The sequence below is a fragment of the Rhinatrema bivittatum genome, chromosome 8 (assembly GCF_901001135.1).
Source record: "Rhinatrema bivittatum chromosome 8, aRhiBiv1.1, whole genome shotgun sequence".
In the NCBI taxonomy this organism is placed as follows: Eukaryota; Metazoa; Chordata; class Amphibia; order Gymnophiona; family Rhinatrematidae; genus Rhinatrema; species Rhinatrema bivittatum.
Genome location: NC_042622.1, coordinates 248,319,232 through 248,336,451, shown reverse-complemented (window position 1 = coordinate 248,336,451; position 17,220 = coordinate 248,319,232). Strand labels below are relative to the sequence as shown.

General features: G+C 46.5%; 1 protein-coding gene across 3 annotated transcripts in view; it reads left to right on the top strand.

The window, feature by feature from the left end:
* The window catches only part of SH3GL1 (SH3 domain containing GRB2 like 1, endophilin A2), a 247,787-nt gene extending 244,983 nt beyond the window's left edge, over positions 1–2,804 (top strand). For all 3 annotated transcript variants that reach the window (XM_029614521.1, XM_029614522.1, XM_029614523.1), the window contains one exon: positions 970–2,804. In XM_029614521.1, the coding sequence (XP_029470381.1) occupies positions 970–1,163 (194 nt within the window). In that variant the 3' untranslated portion in view covers positions 1,164–2,804. The remainder of the gene's footprint in view (positions 1–969) is intronic.
* The last annotated feature ends 14,416 nt before the right edge of the window (positions 2,805–17,220 follow it).

The window sequence follows — 17,220 nt, the reverse complement described above, 5'->3', positions numbered from 1 at the left end:
TTCTAGACCTACTGTCATCAGGGTTTATTGATCCAAAATCATATTTGTAATGTTTTCCGTGATGCGAAGTATGTTTCTTGCTGTCACTCTTTCTTCTCTGCTTTAAGCACCCCCTGCTATGCATGGGCATTTTGTTTGTCAGTCGTTTCTATGGTTTTCTCTTTATAGAACCCAACTGTTTTCCCACGTAGACCCCTTTGTGGGTTGGCTGCCTCACAGGCAAAAGGATGAGAGGTGGTGCTTTCAGCACTGTGAGGTTTCCTGCTTTGTCCTGCACAGATAGCCTATAGCTTGGGAATCACCCATGTGAGGACTACCATCCTGCTTGTCCTCACAGAAAGAGTTGCTTACCTATAACAGGTGTTCTCTGAGTACAGCAGGATGTTAGTTCTCACGAAACTCACCCGCCTCCCTTGGGAGTTGGTTTCTCCATGTATTAGTTATATCATGGACTGAGTGACTCTGCCTTGGGGGCAGAGTGATGATTACAGCTGCCCATGCTCAGTAGGGCATGTTTGAAAGATCTAGAATCTTTGAGATCAAAGTTCCTGATCAGGGCTCCATCTGATGTTACCCATGTGTGAGGACTAACATCCTGCTGTCCTTTGGAGAACACCTGTTACAGGTAAGCAACTCTGCTTTCTCACCCATGCTTTTCAATGCCATTACTAGCATTTGCTTATTTAGTGTGGTATCATGAAGAAAGAACAGTACTGTTTATCAACTTCTTTCACCCTGAAGGACCTGCTGCAAATCAGTTTCATTGATGGGCAGGGTCTTGCGCACACAGTCTAAAGAGCTCAATTTTCCCAGAAAGATCACATGCTGTGGGACACAACACCAGGTGTGGAAAATCCTTTCCTCAGCTTCAGGAAAGGAAAAAAAATGTGGTGACTGACCTGGTGTGAAGTGTGTGGCAGGAGAAGGAACCCAGGATCTCAAACTGACCTATGCTTTATCTTTTTTCAGCCCTGGACCAGCCCTGCTGCAAAGCACTGTATGACTTTGAGCCTGAAAATGATGGGGAGCTAGGCTTCAGAGAGGGAGACATCATCACTCTGACCAATCAGATCGATGAAAACTGGTACGAAGGCATGATCAACGGCCAATCAGGCTTCTTCCCACTCAACTATGTGGAGGTGCTGGTCCCACTACCTCAATGAAGCATCCCCTCCATACCCCTCCTCATACAAACAGGGCCCCAAAATCTACCACACGACGAAGAGGTGATTCCCATATTTTTCCTGCATTCCATGGTATAACACACTAGCCCTCTTCTCCAGCAGAAAGCAGTGCATAAACTATACCTGTAGTGCACTGGGATGGTGCAAAGAGGGATGGTAGGGTCCTACAGAGCCCAGTAAGTACTGGTGTTTGACTGAGGTACTTCCTTTGGCATAGGATTGCACTTTTCAGTATAGTGAAGTGTCATTCCTTATAAGATTGTACAGACAGGAAAGATGTGCAGCATACCTACAGTGAGGAAAAATTTCAACATCTACCTCTACCCCTGCCCCATTCCTTTGTATACCCTACAGCACTCTTGAGTCTTCCTTGCTGTGTCACCTCCAAGTTATTAAAGCAAAAAGGAAGGTGGCTGTCCATTTGCCTCTTCTAGTATGCCAGCAGTAACATGTTGGGATGAGCTGTGGAACAGCTGTCATTGTTGTGCCTTCAGGTGACTTCATAAAGGGACCACATAGCATAACAGTATCAGGTGAACCCAAGTAGCAAAGAACTACAAAACAAGATCATTGAGAGAGACTATAAAAGGAACTCATCAATTTTTGGGGGGAGGGTTGATTATCCATGCTTCAGATCTCTGATGGGCGGAGATGCTTGTGGACACTTGCCATAGTGGTATGCTCCTCTTTTCTGTTACAGCATAGTGTGTGCAGTTGTTACGCAGGGGATGGGAGTATCGTAAACGTAGCCCCTTGGCCTGTTGAACCCCTAATTTGCCCCATGAGCAGCACTTAAAGTAGTAACACTACAATCTGCTTTAAACACTACAAACCAGATTAAGGAAAGCTTATTCTTGTAAACAAAATAGGACATACCCTCCCTTCTCCCTTTGTAGTGCTGCTCAGGAGAATCCCACTGTTGTAAATTTCTCCTGCTTTTATTTTTGCCTCTTCCCCCTACAGTGTTCCCTCTTTTCTATTCTCTTATACTATTAATCAGGACCTTAACCTAAACATCTCTGCCTGATTTTCTCTTTATATTTGTTTAAAGTTCTAAAGTTAAGGGGTAAAAATGTTTTCCCTTATTTGCATAATAGCAGCCTTGTTACTAATCAAGACTTGTGACTTGCTAACTAGCACATGGTATGTGTTAGATATGCAGAGGCCAGATTCAGCATCCTCCATAGCACCTGGAGCTGCTGCCTCATCCCCTCCAATCCTTGCATTGTGGTGAAGTCTGCCAGGGTATAGGGGAGGGAGGTGATAAGAGATTACATGAAACCTATATCTCAAAACAAAGCTGTCCATTGACACTCAGTTCCCCTCCCCATCTGCTGCTCTCAAACTCCCCACCAAACTTTCTTTATATTGTAGACTAGGCAAGTTTTGCCTATTCAGCCATGCAACAGAATAGCAAGCCTCTGTAGAGGGGGAATATACTGTGGGTATACTGCTAGAGGACAAAATGAGAAAAGTTAAGTCTTAATGCAGACCTGCCATCCTCTTCCCTCAAGCTTGCTGTCTGGAGTACAGAAAGAAAAGCAGCATGAGTATGCAAAAAAAAAAAAAAAGTCCATTCTTTGTAAAATGGAATGGTTTTTCAAGGGGCTTTATCTGGAAGCTGAGTACAAATACTGTGGAAGGAGTTTAGACTAGCTAATAAAACATTAGCATGGACTAGTAATTTTACTATGTAACTGTGTGTAAGTATTAAATACCATCCTGCTCACAGCCTGAGGAAGCCATGATCTTCCTCTTTCTTAGTCTTCATAGATGCAGTCTTTGGGGCAATGTGAATACCTACACTCATTTAGTAGAAGGGTGTGTGTATGTATGTATGTATGTATGTGTGTGTGTGTGTGTATGTGTGTATATATATATATATATATATATATATATATATATATATACACACACGGGGTCATATCGGATTTTTCTAGAACACGTGTAAAGCACAAAAATCCATTTTCAATTACATTCCCCAGTGTTCCTTGAAAACAGTGAAAATAGTGCTTTTTCTTTTGGCCCTTGCTTTCTAGTTACCTGGAACTTTAGGGTAATCTTAAGCCAGCCAAGTGTTATGGAAGGCATGGAAATAAGCTTCCTTCTCCCATCACCATTGATTCTCTAAATGTTCTGCTGGTACTGGAATCCATAGGTACCTAGAACAGCTTTTGTCAGATTCTTGAAGGAAGATCCTTTTATGAAAGATATCCCACTATGTGTTCCAGGCACATGCACCTCTGCACCCCATCCCATGCACCGTCAGTATCTGTGGAATTTATAGTGTATTTGTATTACTCCTTTCTGGGGGTTTATCAGTGTAGATCTATGTAATCTTCTTGTAAACAATGCTTTTTTTGGTTATATGGACTCTATATCTTGTTACAGCTGCAGAAGCGCATATTCTACTTTTTAACCAGGCATGTTAATGTATGTTTATTACACCCAGTGATTTGTCTTAAAATCACACCAATTAGGGGCCAGCAGCCTACTGCTAGCCCTTTCTGTGAAAACACGTGCCAGCTAATGTGCTTAAGTGACTCTCAACCCTGCAGCAAGCTGGAATTCTGTTGGGCAGAATGGCTAACTTTTTCTTTTATCCCTAAGTTGCTGGCTATGCATTCCATGTTTTCCAAAAGCCATGTTTTTGCTAAATTTCTGCAGTTAAAATGGAAAAAAATATTAATTGGAGGGAAACTAATTTTTGTTATAGTTTCTCCTTGTTTAGAAAAAAAATAAACTGTTTTTGAATTGTAATCTTGAAATAAAAGTATTAAATGTTGCTAACTTCCTGTATGGTGTCTAGATGCTATTTTCATCAAGCTGCAATACGGCAGGGGTAGCTAACTCCAGTCTTCAAGAGCCAGACTTAGGCCTGGTTTTCAGGATATCCAAAATGAATATGCACTACCTTCTTTGTTTGCAAATCTGAGGCATTACATGTAAATCTTTCATGCATATTCCTTGTGGATGTTCTGAAAACCAAGCCTGTTTGTGGCTCTTGAGGGACTGGAGTTGGCTACCCCTTAGATCAGTGATGGCTAACCTATGACACGTGTGTCAGAGGTGATACGCCGAGACTTTGCTGACATGCACAGCGTTCGTGGACTATCGGGAATTTTTTTTTTTTTATCGGCTGTGCCGAGCCTTTTTTTTTATCAGCTGCGTCGACCCTTTAAAACTAGTTTTTTAGTATCCCTCCACACACACCCCCCCCCCAAATGCCCCCGGGCGCAGCGACAGGCAGATAGGCAGGGCCGTGGTGAGGCTCACGTCACCACGCCCCGAAGAAAAAGATTGCGTTTAAACGCGCTGATGCTCCTCCTCCTTCCTGCCTGTGCGGCCCCGGAAGTAAACGTTGCCGGAGCCGCGTGGGCAGGAAGGAGGAAAAGCATCAGCGCGTGCAGAAGAGGAGCAGCGCTTGCGTTTAAGGGCCGCCGCAAATCCCAAGACGCAGCGGCCCGAGAAGAGAAAGAGGCCCGGTAGCAGGGCCGCTGCAGAGCCCATCCTGCGGCGACCCGCGAAGAAGAGGCCCCAGAGGTGAGAGAGAGGCTGAGGGTCTGTAGAGGGTGCTTGTATGAGATGAGTTGAGAGATTGTGTGTGAGAGTGAGGACCTGAATGTTTGCAGAGACAGCATGTGAGAGCCTCTGTGTGTGTGAGAGAGACAGCATGTGACAGTGAGAGCCTGTGCTTGAGCAAGACAGCATGTGGGAGTGAGAGAGAGCCTGTGTGTGTGTGTGAGTCAGACAGCATGTGACAGTGAAAGCCTGTGCTTGAGCAAGACAGCATGTGGGAGAGAGAGCCTGTGTGTGTGTGAGTCAGACAGCATGTGCCAGTGAGAGACTGTGTGTATGAATGACTGAATGAGAGAGAACATGTGACAGTGAAAGCCTGTGTGTGTGTGAGAGAGAGAAATGCATGTGAGAATGAGTACCTGTGTGTTTGAGGGAAGAAGATGGAGAGAAAAGAAACAGAAAAAAAGACAATATAAAAGGAATTGGCAAAAAAAATAAGAAAGGGAAGGTGGGAAAAAAAAGCCTGTGACCAACCAATTAGAAAACGAAGATCAGACAGCAAAGGTAAAAAAACAAAATAAATTACTTTTTAGTGATTGGCACATGTAATCTTTGGGAATGTGCAAGAATAGCAATTTCTCTATGCATATCTCGCAATGTACGAGATCAGCATGGAGAAAGTGGAAGCCCACGGGGCCTGCACAGAGGAGGCAGCAGAATGGGCTTCAGTGTCAGTAGCAGCAATCGGTGCCTCCCCAATAGCCATGCGGCAGCAGTGACAGTGGCAGCAGAGGAATGAGAGAGGTTCTGAGGTTGCTGGCAAAAGAGAGGGGGGTCTGCCTTTAGTGTGTGCATGTGAATGAATGGGACTCTGCATGGGGGTGTATGTGTGTGACTGCATGGGTGCCTGCCCGGGGTTGGGGGTGTGTGTGTGAGAATGAATTGGTGCCTGCCTGGAGGATGGAGCTGGAGTGGTGTGAAAATGAATGAGAGCCTGCCTGGGGTTCAGTGTGTGTGTGTGTGTGAGTGACTGGGAGCCTGCCTGGGTGTGTGTGTGTGAGGGAGCCAGTGAGTGTGAGAGCATGAGTGTGTATGAGAAAATCCAGGGGAGTAAGAGTTTGTGTATGTGGGGGGGGGGGGGGGTGGTAGAGGGGGAGAGAGTGTTTTAATTGAAGATTTAGCCAATGAAATTCAGCAACAAAAAAGTCACTAAGCAGGTAAGGTAAAGAATTATTTGTTTTTGCTTTATTAATAAATACAGAACATATATTAAAATTATAACTTTTTGTTATTTAATATTAGAGCTACAAATATCACAAAATTATGGATTTTTCTAGAAGTGACACACCACCAGATTTATGCTCATTTTTTTATGAATTTTGACACACTGTGAGCGCAAAAGGTTGGCCATCACTGCCTTTGATGGTCAGATTACTGTCCTATTTTGCGGTATATAAGTATCTGATGTTTAAGAGGTGATGCTTTCTGGGTTGAGGGTCCTGCTGCCTGAAACAATGATTAGCTTCCCCTGGCAAGTTGGCCATATGAGTGACTACCTGCTGCTATGTGAGTAACCTTTGTCGAGTGGGAGCCCATGCCCGTTTCATGATTTTAATTTCTTATACAATAAAATGTTAGTCTTACAGTAGCTAGGACAACAATGCAATCCTTTCACCAGTCCAGTCACAACAGGTGCATTTTGTCCCCCTACCAGCAGATGCAAGCAGAATGTACTGACTTATCCAGTGACATCACTGGATATAGGTAGCGCAGCGAGAACCCAGTATCAGTATGGCAAAGCAATGAAAACAACACACAAATTAGAAGATAACAGTTATAACAAAAGACATGTGAAAAAGGAAATCCTTGAGAATCCACCGCCTGATCAAACAGTGACAAAACAAGGTCACATAATGTGGTGAGAGCACGTGCATGTGATCCTTTATATAGCTCCGGGGCCCCACTCCCAATATCTGGCTGTATCTGCTCCCTCAATTTACGATCGCTACCGCTAGTGGTACCAGGTGAAAGGTGAAACAGACAAGTTGAGAAATGGGAATTTTTTACCGGTTCGTGATCTGAATGACAAAGTACCCCAGAAAGAGAAAACCAAGCCTGGGATAAGCAAAATAGTGAGCGTTCCTGGTGATCTGCTGTCACCAGCAACAGAAACACGGGGGATATAACTGTGAACATTCAATGGACTCTAAATGAGATAAATATGCCAGATTTGATAAACTTCAAACATTGCTTACCGATAACTCTCGGTGTCTCACTGAGATCAACACATCTTTCCTAGCGTGTAGCAGATGGACTCAAAACAAATGGGTATAGTGTGCTCGTGCTAGCAGTTGGAGACGGATCTGACGTCAGCACGGGTACATATACCCCCACAGGAAGTGTAGCAAATCAGTAATTTCAGTCTCCAAAGCAGTTTGGAGCTACCTCACGCTCGCTGAGCGTGTTTCCAAATTCTAATGACTAAATTCATAGAAGAAACCTACTGAAGACGAGCCCCGCACTCCTGTGGTGATACCAGGCGGTCACTCACCCAGTTGAGTTTCCCGAGCTGACTTCTGTGGTCCCTCGGAGGTAAGAGCCTCGGTCCGGTGGCCGATTCGTGGCAGGGACCCAGCCCCCGAGTGAGAAGGGCTCGGGCGCGGCTTGGCCCCCGAGCGAGACTAGTTCGGGCGCGGCCTAGAGGCAGCCTTGGTCCCGGCATGGACTTGGCCCCCGAGCGAGTTCGGGCGTGGCCTAGAGGCAGCGGGTGCACTTCCTTAAGCGCGGCGGTGAAGGTACTCACCCTCTCCCCCCACAGCCGGAGACCACCCGGGTCGCAGCCGGGAAGCGCCGAAGACAAGGTAAGGCGTACATCTTTACTTGGTCTCCGAGGAAGTGTGGACTAACTGGGCCTGCCTATGAGGCAGCCCGCCAAAGAGATCGCCATTTTGCCTGCCTACTCATCTTCGCCAACTAAGCGCACGTTGCTAAGCGCACGCGATAAGCGCACGTTGTTAGCGCATGCGTTAGGCGCACGTTCGCGCACGCGATAGGCGCACGTTGACTAAGCGCACGCTACTAGGATACGCGCACATTTATAAGACGCCCGTTTATAGGCGCATGCTGTTAGGCGTACATCGTTGGGCGACACCGAATTTCAGGCGAATGGAGCATAAGAGAGCCCATGCGTCCGCAGAGCCGGCACCTCCAGAATCAGGCATGAAAGCTCTAAGCCTCTGCTCAGCATGCAACCTCAGAGCCACACAGAGCGAGGAAGCAGACTCACTATGTGCCCAATGTGAGGAGGCCATGGGAGTTCCAGGACAGGACTGATCCCAGCCCAGCGGTTCCTCAGGGAACACACCGGACTTAGCAGGCCATGGCGAGCAGCCAGGGAACCCGAGAGACCTGGTGCCCCTACGGCCAGATCCGGCTTGCTTTCCTGGGTGAAATTATTCAAGGGGATTCACGCCTTTGTCCAGATGCAGTCTGCTCCTCGTATGGGTCTTTCCGTCCCGGTTGATCCGGCCCCTGGACCCTCGAGACCTAGGCATGGCCACTTGCCACCCGACAGCCCCGATTATGGTGATTCGGATTGCTCCGAGGAAAATGAGGAGCCCCCCGAGGAGGGTGAACTTCCCTCGGAGATAGAACCATGTCGGACCATGAGACGCTTCTTTCGGAAAGAAGATCTTCCAGGCCTGGTCTCACAATGCCTATCGGAGCTGGCCATTCCAGGCCAGGACACCCCAGGACACCCCAAAATGACCCCCCTGTTAGAGGGCCTGCGCCAAACGGCTCACTATTTTCCCCTCCTACAAGCAGCACAGCAGCTAATCGATCTGGAATGGAAGGCACCAGAGGCCTCCTTCAAAGGGGGTCGGGCCTTGTCAGGCATGTACCCTCTGGATCCGGCGTCCAAGGAGCTGCTGGCGTGCCCCAGGGTAGACGCCATTGTTAACGCAATTGTGAAGCACACTACCATTCCGGTGGAGGGGGAGAGCAGCCCTCAAGGATACGCATGACCGACGCATGGACACCATTCTGAAACAAGCCTTTGAGGTAGCAGCCATGTCCCTACGAATCACGACTTGCTGCACCGTGGTGACGCGTTCCTGTTTATCACAAGCGAGAAACACCCCGGGAGAAGACATGGAATCAGCTCTCGCTTTTCTCACTGACGCAGCCTCCGACCTCCTCCGTACGGCAGCCAAGGGAGTATCCTCCTCAGTGGCAGCAAGGAGACAGCTTTGGCTATGTAATTGGGCGGCCGACTCGTCCTCCAAGACACGACTCACAAGAATGCCCTTTAAGGGTTTCCTACTGTTCGGCAGCGATCTTGAGAACTGGGCTACTAAATGGGGTGCCTCTCCATTACCCCGTCTACCAGAAGACAGGTCGAGGAGGAGCCAGCGTTCTTTTTCTAGACCATCCAGAGCTAGAAACTCTCAGCGCTTCAACCCCTACAGGACTCGCTATCAAGCACCTCGTTCTCAGGCCAGAAACCAGCCCTTTCGGACTAAGCACAAGAAGAGAACCGGCTTGGGTTCTGGCCCCGGCCGCAACCCACAATGACAATCAGCCGACCCATCCGAGGGTAGCAGCCATAGGGGGCAGGTTAACCCTCTTCTACCGCAGGTGGGTCGAGATCACTTCAGACCAGTGGGTCCTCACCATCATCCGAGAAGGATATTACCTGGATTTTCTTCGGCTTCCGCCGAACAAGTTTGTGGAATCTCCTTGCTCACCGCTCAAGAAAGCGGCACTAGAAGTGACCTTACAGAGGCTCCTGGCCCTAAAAGCCATAATCCCAGTACCTGCAGGAGAGAAATTCTGGGCATTATTCCATCTATTTCATAGTACCCAAGAAGGAGGGCACTTTCAGGCCCGTCCTGGACCTCAAGTCAGTCAATCGACACCTACGGGTCCCCAGCTTTCGCATGGAAACTCTACGGTCTGTCAAGAATTCAGTACAGCCAGGGGGAGTTTCTCACCTCCCTAGATCTGTCGGAAGCCTACTTGCATATCCCAATCCATCGGGATCACCAGCGCTATTTACGCTTCAAAGTCCTGAATCAGCACTTCCAGTTCCGAGCTTTACCCTTCAGGTTAGCCACCGCGCCGCGAATCTTCACCAAGGTCATAGTAGTAGTGGCGGCGGCACTCAGGAAGGAAGGAATTCTCGTCCATCCCTACCTGGACGATTGGCTGATCAGGGCAAAGTCACCGGAGGAGAGTCACCGGGCAACCAACAGAGTTATAGCTCTTCTGGAAAGCCTAGGATGGGTAGTCAACATACACAAGAGTTCCCTACAGCCGTCCCAGTCGCTGGAATACCTAGGGGTCCAATTTGACAACCAAGAAGACAAGGTCAGCCTGACCTCCAAGAGAAAGTCAAAACTCCGGAATCATCTACAGGTCCTGCTGAGCGCCAGCCGGCCCACAGCCCGGGATTACCTACAAGTCCTCGGCCTCATGGCATCCACTCTGGAGGTGGTGCCATGGGCGCGGGCTCATATGAGACCATTGCAACGCGCCCTTCTATCTCGATGGAGCCCACGATCACAGAACTACACCATACACCTACCTCTGCCGACCAGAGTGCAGAATCAACTACGGTGGTGGCTACAGCAACAAGAATGTTCTCCCCAACCTGGATTCTGCTCACCACAGATGCCAGCCTGAACGGATGGGGAGCACACTGCGAGGAACTCACTGCCCAAGGGCGGTGGACCAGAGAAGAGTCAAGGTGGAACATCAACCGACTAGAGGCATGGGCAGTCAGGCTAGCGTGCCTGCGATTTGCCCACAGGCTTCGCGACAGAGCGGTCAGAGTGATGTCAGACAACGCCATCACGGTGGCATACATCAATCAACAGGGCGGAACCAGAAGCCAAGTGTCCCTAGAAATAACTCCCCTGATGATTTGGGCAGAAGCAAATCTTCAGGACATCTCTGCCGTCCACATTGCCGGGAAGGACAACACGACGGCAGACTTCCTCAGCAGAGAAAGCCTAAACCCGGGGGAGTGGCAGCTGTCGCCCACAGCTTTCCAGATGATTGTGGATCAGTGGGGGACGCCGGGCATGGACCTATTAGCAGACAAGTTCAACGCTCAAGTACCCAGATATTTCAGCCGCAGGCGGGATCCGCTATGCCAGGGGATCGATGCCCTGGTACAGCCATGGTCTCAGGGAATCCTGCTATATGCCTTTCCTCCGTGGCCCCTGCTGGGCGCCATTATACACAAGATTCAGTGACACAGAGGCCTAGTTCTTCTAGTGGCCCCGGACTGACCAAGAAGACCCTGGCACGCAGGGAATCCTCTACGCCTGCCTCCGCACAGGGATCTGCTGCGGCAAGGTCCCATCCTCCACGAGGATCCAGCTCAATTCTCTCTTACGGTCTGGCCATTGAGAGGGCTAGACTGAAGAAAAGAGGATACTCTGAGCCGGTAATAGATACACTCCTCCGAGCACGCAAGTTCTCCACATCACTGACATATATCAGGATCTGGAGAGGTTTTGAAGCCTGGTGCGACTCACAGCACCAATTCACATGCTGCTAAGATCCCTCTCATTTTGGACTTCCTACAAGATGGACTTCAGAAGGGTCTGTCCCTCAGCTCCATCAAAGTTCAGGTAGCAGCGCTGTCTTGCTACGGTCCCAGGAGTGACGGCAACTCCATTGCCAAACACCCAGACGTTTCACGTTTCCTGAAAGGAGTCAAACACATTCGCCCGCCACTGAAGTGGCCAGTGCCCTTGTGGAACCTCAACCTAGTATTGGAATTTCTACCGGGGTCCGCCTTCAGGCCCCTTCGAGGCCTGTCTCTCCGTTTGTTAACCTTGAAGATGGTGTTCTTGCTGGCCGTATGTTCAGCACGCCGCATCTCAGAGCTACAAGCACTGTCCTGCCATGATCCATTTCTCAGAATCACTCCAGAGGCTATCCATCTTCGCACGGTTCCTTCCTTTTTACCCAAAGTGGTCTCACAATTTCACCTCAACCAAACCATATCCTTGCCTACCACAGAAGGTTTGAAGAAGTCGGAAGAAGGTCGAATGTTACGCCATCTCGACATCGGCAGACTGCTGTCCAGATACCTGGAAATGTCAGAAGCAGTACAGCGGGAAGAAGCAAGGGGAAGCGGCCTCATGGCCGACCATCGCCCGCTGGATTAAAGAAGTTATCAAGGCAGCCTACGTAGAGGCAGGAAAACCACTGCCTCTACAGGTCAAGGCTCATTCTACCAGAGCACAATCGGCCTCTTGGGCAGAAACTAAGATGCTGTCGCCCGCAGAGATATGTAAAGCGGCGACGTGGTCCTCCCTCCATACCTTCTCCAGGCCAGGGAAGACACAGCATTTGCGAGGGCAATCCTACACGGTCCTCGGGCAGCCTCCCGCCCAGTCCGGGAGTAGCTTTTGTTCATCCCATTTGTTTTGAGTCCATCTCCTACACGCTAGGAAATGTAGAGATTACTTACCTGATAATCTCCTTTTCCTTAGTGTATGCAGATGAACTCAGCATCCCGCCCGGCTGCCGGTATACATGGGGATTCGCCGACTCACGGTCAGACATGTTTTCTTATATAGGGCATCCACCCTGCCGGGTGTCGACGCTGGCGGTCTCCAGCTACCATCAATTGGTCAGGGTAATCCTGTTCATTTAATCGATCGGTCAGTCACAGATATATTCATAAAGCTTTTGCAAGGAAGATTACTGATTTGCTACACTTCCTGTGGGGGTATATGTACCCGTGCTGACGTCAGATCAGTCTCCAACTGCTAGCACGAGCACACTATACCCATTTGTTTTGAGTCCATCTGCATACACTAAGGAAAAGGAGATTATCAGGTAAGTAATCTCTACATTACTGGGGTAGACAAGTGAGAGCAGGCCCTAGAGCAAGAAATGGGCAGCACTTAAATCCAAGGCAGTGAAAACAGACCTAGAAGCAGATGACCTAAAAAATTGCTCTCGTAGGAGTAATCTACGATCCATTGGCCTTCCCAAAACCATTGATGATCATGTCCTACTGTGAACATTAGAAGTGTGGCTACAGACAGCGCTCAAGCTAGCAGCGATACCAGAGAAGTTCATTACAGAATGGGCACATCGCCTGGGAACCCATGGAAGAAGTCAAGGGAAACCCAGGCCCGTGATAGCACAATTCCTAAACTTTCGGCATAAAGAGGAAGTGCTGCGGCAATATCATCAGAAACAAGAGTTGGCATATGAGGGGCACTCTGTTAATTTTTGCGGATTATTCGTTGCAGTTTCAACAAAGAGGAAAGCTTTTGCTTCCATTTGCTCTCAACTAGTGCAGCAACAAATCAGTTCTGTCTTGCAATTTCCAGCAAGGCTGAGAGTTACCTACAGTAATGCTAGCCACATGCTTGATTCAGTGAAAGAGGCAGAAGAATTTTTTCGTACGCACCTGAAAACACCAGAGTCACGGGAAGACATGAGAGATTAGTGATACTGTGGCATAGTACTCATTTGTTTGGCTCAGTTTGGATACTGTGAAAGAAATACTGGTTTTGACATATTTGAATGAATGCATCAGAGTTTCTGGGTGATACTGGAGCAATCTGAGACAAAAGTGGATAAAGGACCAATTCTCAAATCTTTGGGTTCAACTACTTTAAGTGTGACTGTCAGCACTCTACATGAGGTTTTGCCACTTTATTGGATGCATTCATGTTGTTTCTTCCCAGTGTTTTTAAAGTTAAGAACATAAGAAATTGCCATGCTGGGTCAGACCAAGGGTCCATCAAGCCCAACATCCTGTTTCCAACAGAGGCCAAAAACCAGGCCACAAGAACCTGGCAATTACCCAAACACTAAGAAGAACCCATGCTACTGATGCAATTAATAGCAGTAGCTATTCCCTAAGTATAATTGATTAATAGCCATTAATGGACTTCTCCAAGAACTTATCCAAACCTTTTTTGAACCCAGCTACACTAACTGCACTAACCACCTCCTCTGGCAACAAATTCCAGAGCTTTATTGTGCGTTGAGTGAAAAAGAATTTTCTCCGATTAGTCTTAAATGTGTTACTTGCTAACTTCATGGAATGCCCCCTAGTCCTTCTATTATTCGAAAGTGTAAATAACAGAGTCACATCTACTCGTTCAAGACCTCTCATGATCTTAAAGACCTCTATCATATCCCCCCTCAGCCGTCTCTTCTCCAAGCTGAAAAGTCCTAACCTCTTCAGCCTTTCCTCATAGGGGAGCAGTTCCATCCCCTTTACCATTTTGGTTGCCCTTCTCTGTACCTTCTCCATCGCAACTATATCTTTTTTGAGATGCGGCGACCAGAATTGTACACAGTATTCAAGGTGCGGTCTCACCATGGAGCGATACAGAGGCATTATGACATTTTCCGTTCTATTAACCATTCCCTTCCTAATAATTCCTAACATTATATTTGCTTTTTTGACTGCTGCAGCACACTGAGCCGACGATTTTAAAGTATTATCCACTAGGATGCCTAGATCTTTCTCCTGGGTGGTAGCTCCCAATATGGAACCTAACATCGTGTAACTACAGCAAGGGTTATTTTTCCCTATATGCAACACCTTGCACTTGTCCACATTAAATTTCATCTGCCATTTGGATGCCCAATCCTCCAGTCTTGCAAGGTCCTCCTGTAATGAATCACAGTCTGCCTGTGATTTAACTACTCTGAATAATTTTGTATCATCCACAAATTTGATAACCTCACTCGTCGTATTCCTTTCCAGATCATTTATATATATATTGAAAAGCACCGGTCCAAGTACAGATCCCTGAGGCACTCCACTGTTTACCCTTTTCCACTGAGAAAATTGACCATTTAATCCTACTCTCTGTTTCCTGTCTTTTAACCAGTTTGTAATCCACGAAAGGATATCGCCTCCTATCCCATGACTTTTTAGTTTTCGTAGAAGCCTCTCATGAGGGACTTTGTCAAACTCCTTCTGAAAATCCAAATACACTACATCTACCGGTTCACCTTTATCCACATGTTTATTAACCCCTTCAAAAAAATGAAGCAGATTTGTTAGGCAAGACTTCCCTTGGGTAAATCCATGTTGACTGTGTCCCATTAAATCATGTCTTTCTATATGCTCTACGATTTTGATCTTGAGAATAGTTTCCACTATTTTTCCCGGCACTGAAGTCAGGCTCACTGGTCTATAGTTATCCGGATCGCCCCTGGAGCCTTTTTTAAATATTGGGGTTACATTGGCCACCCTCCAGTCTTCAGGTACAATGGATGATTTTAATGATAGGTTACAAATTTTAACTAATAGATCAGAAATTTCATTTTTGAGTTCCTTCAGAACCCTAGGATGCATACCATCCGGTCCAGGTGATTTGCTACTCTTTAGTTTGTCAATCTGGCCTACTACATCTTCCAGGTTCACAGTGATTTCGTTCAGTTCGTCTGAGTCATCACCCCTGAAAACCATCTCCGGAACTGGTATCTCCCCAACATCCTCATTAGTAAACATGGAGGCAAAGAATTCATATAGTCTTTCTGCAATGGCCTTATCTTCCCTAAGAGCCCCTTTAAACCCCTCTGTCATCTAATGGTCCAACCGACTCCCTCACAGGTTTCTTGCTTTGGATATATTTAAAAAAGTTTTTATTATGAGTTTTTGCCTCTATGGCCAACTTCATTTCAAATTCTCTCTTCGCCTGTCTTATCAATGTTTTACACTTACCTTGACAATGCTTATGTTTTATCCTATTTTCTTCAGATGGATCCTTCTTCCAATTTTTGAAGGATGTTTTTTTTGGCTAAAATAGCCTCTTTCACCTCACCTTTTAACCATGACGGTAATCGTTTTGCCTTCCTTCCACCTTTCTTAATGCGCGGAATACATATGGACTGCGCCTCTAGGATTGTATTTTTAAACAATGTCCAAGCCTGTTGAACACTTTTAACCTTTGCAGCTGCACCTTTCAGTTTTTTTCTAACTATTTTCCTCATTTTATCAAAGTTTCCCTTTTTAAAATTTAGTGTTAGAGCTGCAGATTTACTTATTGTCCCCTTCCAGTTATTAGTTTAAATTTGATCATGTTATGATCACTGTTGCCAAGTGGCCCCACCACAGTTACTTCTTTCACCAAATCTTGCGTTCCATTAAGAATTAAATCTAAAATAGCTCCCTCTCTTGTTGGTTCCTGAACCAATTGCTCCATGAAGCAATCATTTATTACATCCAGGAACATTATGTCTCTAGCAAGTCCTGATGTTACTTTTACCCAGTCAATATTGGGGTAATTGAAATTTCCCATTATTATTGCACTGCCAAATTGGTTTGCTTCCCTGATTTCTCTTAGCATTTCATCATCTGTCTGACCATTTTGTCCAGGTGGACAGTGGTATACTCCTATCACTATACTCTTTCCCAACACACATGGGATTTCTACCCATATAGATTCTACTGAGCATTTACTCTCTTGTATGATCTTTATCCTGTTGGACTCTGTACCCTCCTGGACATAAAGTGCCACACCCCCACCAAGTTGATCCTCCCTATCATTGCGATATAATTTGTACCCTGATATTGCACTGTCCCATTGGTTATCCTCCTTCCACCAAGTCTCTGTGATGCCAATTACGTCAATCTCATCATTTGCTGCTATACACTCTAACTTGAGCTATTCAATTTCAATTGTAGTTGTCCTTACAGTTTTTAAGGGGAATGAGGCCCCAACACACTTAAATCACGTTATCTCCAGTTCGAGTTTGAGCGAATTGTATGCGTTATGATTTGAACCTAAGGGTATAACCAAAGGAGTTTGAATGGGGAGAAGGAGAGGGAAAATTCAGGATAATAAGGTTGAGGGACATGAAAGAAGTAGCCATACTGTTGTCCATCAATTAATATGCCATGACTGGCCACAATTATGCTTTGAGTTTACATGTAAGATGTTGGAGCCTAGGCTGGAGAGGCTCTAACTGGTTTACATAGCATAACATAGGCAGCCCTAATTTTAATAAGTTAGATGACTTCATCTAGTTTACAATGCATTACTTGGAAGGTGGGAGGAATTGGCTGTGTAATGAAAAGGTATAAAATGATACAAACTTTAAAAAGGTGGAAAGCACAAATATCAATGATTCAAGAGATGCATTTGGATATCGTGGAATATGGGAAATTACAAAGGCAATGGGTAGGGAAAGTTTACTCCGCTCAATCAAGTTCACAAAAAGCAGGGGTGGCAGTTTTAATGGCTAAAACATTATCATTTCAACATACCAGAATTATTACAGATGAGGGACGTTTCTTGGTGGTAGAAGGCCTTCTTCATGGGAAACCTATTATGTATTGTAGCATATATGCCCCAAATAATTATGAGTATTCTGTCTTTACAAAAATAAAGAAATTCTTATTGCCATAAGGAAATGTGCCTATAGTACTGGGGGGAGATTTTAATTATGTTACCAATAACCGATTAAATCGTTCCTCTGCGAGAATAAACCCTGAGATAACATTGGGTAAGAGTAT